Source organism: Camelina sativa, chromosome 9, assembly GCF_000633955.1.
Source record: "Camelina sativa cultivar DH55 chromosome 9, Cs, whole genome shotgun sequence".
In the NCBI taxonomy this organism is placed as follows: Eukaryota; Viridiplantae; Streptophyta; class Magnoliopsida; order Brassicales; family Brassicaceae; genus Camelina; species Camelina sativa.
Window position 1 is genome coordinate 6,596,752 of NC_025693.1, and position 4,190 is coordinate 6,600,941.

The 4,190-nt window shown below is 29.4% G+C and overlaps 1 protein-coding gene across 1 annotated transcript; it reads right to left on the bottom strand.

Annotated features, from left to right (window-relative positions):
* LOC104710638 (NADPH:quinone oxidoreductase) lies at positions 1,426 to 3,195 on the bottom strand. Its single transcript, XM_010427269.2, has 3 exons — positions 2,984 to 3,195; positions 2,707 to 2,898; positions 1,426 to 1,926 (listed from the first exon to the last, which is right to left on the bottom strand). The coding sequence occupies exons 1-3, from the start codon at positions 3,078 to 3,080 to the stop codon at positions 1,625 to 1,627; spliced, it is 591 nt and encodes a 196-aa protein (XP_010425571.1). The 5' UTR covers positions 3,081 to 3,195; the 3' UTR covers positions 1,426 to 1,624.

Here is a 4,190-nt window from a genome sequence, read left to right on the forward strand (position 1 = left end):
CCACATTCAGCCGGAAAACTAGAAACTAAACAGTCGACACATACGGGATAGATGAAGACGAAGAAGACGAAGAGAAAGAGAGAGCGACGACGAAGAAAGAGAGTGCGACGACGAAGATAGAGAGAACGAGTAAAGACGGTGAGAGATGACGGCGAGAGATGACGGCGGGAGATTAACGGCAAGAGAGTAGACAACAACAGAGTATCGCCGGCGACAAGAGACGACGAGAGTTTCGATATTTTTTTTTTTTTCGCGGTTTGTGAACAGTTAAAACCTATTCACTTTCCCTCTCTTTGATATAAACAAGAAAACAAAACTGTGGATCTAAAAAAAACTGCGATCTAAATAAAAATTGCTTAATGACTGTGTTAAATCATATCTGATGTGTATTTTAATTTGCTGATGTGTATTTTTTTTTTAATTTTTTACTCAAATTCGAGAAATAAAATCCAAGGGGTAAATTGTAATTACACATAGGGCACTAAATATTCTAGTAATTTTCAAAAGATTTATAGATATGAGTAATAAACCAACTTTTGGATAACATTTGAGTAATTCTTTTTTTTTTTTTTTATAAGAAAGTACTAATTTCTGGAATTATGAAAATTGGACCAAACAGAAGAGTTTGAATGCGTTTTTTTAATGATTTGGTTTTCACACTATTGAAAACAAAAAATATCATACTTTGCTCGAGATTTTTCCCAAACATTAATTACTTTTTCTTTGTTATATTCTTCTTTTATGGGATTCAAACTATTGTTTATAATTTTTGTTAATTTTACTTTTTGTGTACAAATATAATTTCAAGGACCAAATTCGTATAAATTACATATCGACCAGAGAAGAAATCTTTAAAACCAAATATAATTTCAAAGACCAAATACGCATAAATTACATATCGACCAAATAAAATTTTAAATATCAAATACATATAAATTACATATCGACCAAATATAATTTCAAAGACCAAATACGTATAAATTACATATCGACCAAATATAATTTCAAAGACTAATTAATACATATAAACTACATATCAGAGAAGAAATCTTCAAAACAAAAACAAAGCTATTATGGAAGAAAGTAAGAAACACTCAAAATTTACCACAAAACTAAAATTTCGTTGGACATTTTTCTGAAATTAGTATTCAAAACATGGATTTTGGATCTATAATATTAAAAAGTTAGAATTTCTAAGAAAATATGATTTTCCTTACTTATTAATAAATTATTATATCTTATAGCTTACTTAAATTGTTGATGGGTAATTTTAATGAATTACATCGTAATGTATGCTTTTAAATTCAAATGTTACATATAATCTCAAATACTATATAGAAGGTGTATTTACAATAAAAATATATAAATCATGAGAATCTAATCTTATAGAATATCAATTTTACAAGTTAATTTATTTACATTTAGTTACAATAATCACACACTATCTTGTTGATTTTGTTGGATAAATTAACTCATAAACATACATATGTATCATGTACAATTATTGATGAGAGATGGAAAGGGTTATACGATAAGTGAAGCACACTAATTATTATCACAACAATTGGGATAATTTTCATCACACGACCAAACTCACAAATGTCAAATATTTGACCCACTTAACTTATTTACCTTGAAGTCGAAATGTGAATGCTTGTAAGGAGACAAGAACTTGTTTCAACTTCTCCTTAGCCGCTTCATCGACCAGGTTTCCTTCTTCGTCAAATTTCTGAGGTGGCTGAAACGCATTGAGAGTAAACTCGGGTTTGTTGATGAAATGAAGATCAAGGAATACTCCGATTTGTCGAAGATGATATTGCGCTCTTCCTCCACCAGAACTTCCACCAGTGCTTATAATGGCTGCGGGTTTGTCAGCCCAAACATTAGGCGCTCTTGAAGCCCAGTCAAGGGCATTCTTAAGTGGAGCTGGTATAGTAACAAGTAAGGTAAACCAACAACAACAAAAAAAAGTTGAGTCAGCATATCGAAAGAGTTTTTGAATCATATGTTTCCAAGTTCCAACATTGCTGACAACTGATATAAGTCCTGCCACATTCCTCAACATTAAGCAAAATTCTAAGGTTCACAGAAACAGAACTTATATATATATATAACAACTTCCCACAAAACCTAAATTCACAAGTCAACAAGAACATGCAAAGATTTATGTCACATTACTCAACACTAGGAAAAAGTAGACAAGGTTCACAGAAACATAGCTTTCATACAAATCGATAAATATGGAAATTCTACGTAAAAACTGTTACAACTTGCCATCAAAACGTTAAAAGTGTAAATCCCAAGCAACAAAACTGATGAGAGTATTTCAATTTGAGCCAACGCTGGTATGGTACCATCAGTTATACAAGCACAAATCGCATCATATCGAAAAATATATAGGGAACAAATCGTCATAACTCTCAACAAAAGCAATATTTTACATGCCAACGACAGTTAAAGAGTGTAAAAGTCCAAGAAACAGAACTGGCAAAAGTCTTTCGAGTAGAGCGAGCATTCGTTGCATATGACTAAGATATCTTATCAAATCCAAAGTGATACTACTTGATAAACCACAATTCTAATCCTTCAGATATCTCATAACGAAAGAAGACAAAAGACCATATCTGTTCGTTGCAAAATCAAGAAACCTCTTAAAGACCAAACCACTAAAGAACGTTGCATAAAAAGACCCTTTTCTTGAAATACCTGAAACAGAGAAATTGTATTCAGGAGAAGCAAACAAGATACTATCAGCTTCAAGAATCTTTTGCCGGAAAGCTTCAACAACCGGAGGATAAGTACCGTTGATTTCAAGATCGGTGTTAATCAACGGTAATGGAGATATGTCTATACACTCAATCTCCATTCCCGGAACAGATTCTTTCGTCAAATCAATCGCTGCAAGAAATCCAAAGAAGAGTATGCAATAAGTAACAAACGGAACCACAAAAATTTTCAAAAGTTAGGAAAAAAGGGAATGTACCGGCGCGGAGGAGACCAGTGTGGAAAGAGGTTTCACGGAGAGAACCGGAGAGAGCAGCGACTCTGATTATTGGCTTAATCGATGTTGCTGCCTCCATTTTCTCCGATTAGGGAGTTTGAAAAGTTGACCGATGAAAAAAGAAGGATAAGAGAAACTAGGTGGAGGAAGGCACACTAAAAAAAAAGAGTGTAACTGGCATGATTAATGACTAAATGTCTTAAATGAGTGATGACATCGTAAACATTTAAAAAACGAATCTTTTTGTTCCGAAAACTTTTGCACAAAAACACTTATTTAAGATTTGAATGTAGAAATAAAAAAATCTAAAATAACATTTTGGAAACACGTAAATCCAACCTTTTCTATTCGATTTTATAAAAAATTAATTTTTATAATCAATTATATCTATAAACTTATTTAAGCAACCCTTTAAACAAATAACCATACTCTATGAAAAATATTACACAAAATGCCACTGTATTTTAATACAAAATATAATAACAGAATCTTAATATTAATTTGTTGTAACCTAAAAATGATTATCCAAAAGAATAGTAATTAGTAATTTATTAGATTACAAGAAATCATTAATAAAATAATTTCGAAATTATTTAATAAAATTATTTCAAAATTATATAATAAAATAATTAAACAGATTCTATTTATTGTTTCAGAAATCTTAGGAAATAATAACAAACTATTTAGAAAATTATAAAACTTAATTTTATTTATAAAACTAAGATTAAATATTTTCATATCTAAATTATTTAATAATAACAAATATATATTAAAATTAGGATACAACATTTTTATATTTTTAAAATATATCTGTATACTTATTTAAGCTATGTTGTTAAAAATTTAATCAGTTCTGATGTGACATATTACGAAAATGCTATTATCTTTTAATTATTCTAATAACTAACAAAAGAAAAGTTTAGATTTGTTTATAAAATAATAAAACTCTATTTATTGTTTCATAAATCTTAGGAAATAATAACAAACTATTTAATTGGCTAAAACTTAATTGTTTATACACAATAATCATTATATAAACAATACTAAGTGTATAATATTGATAATATACATAACCTAATTGTAATTTTTAATATACAACATGTTATACCAATAACTTCAATTTGTAAATTTGGTATATTAAGATCTCTAAACACGATCACATCAATTTGTAATACCAAATCACGGGTCA

What these genes read in the sequence shown, in the direction of transcription:
- LOC104710638 (XM_010427269.2), bottom strand. Translation starts at nt 3,080, where the DNA reads ATGGAGGCAGCAACATCGATTAAGCCAATAATCAGAGTCGCTGCTCTC. An exon ending in CACTGGTCTCCTCCGCGCCG is followed by an intron (nt 2,899 to 2,983) that starts GTACATTCCCTT and finishes GATTTCTTGCAG; the next exon opens with CGATTGATTTGACGAAAGAA. An exon ending in ATACAATTTCTCTGTTTCAG is followed by an intron (nt 1,927 to 2,706) that starts GTATTTCAAGAA and finishes TTACTATACCAG; the next exon opens with CTCCACTTAAGAATGCCCTT.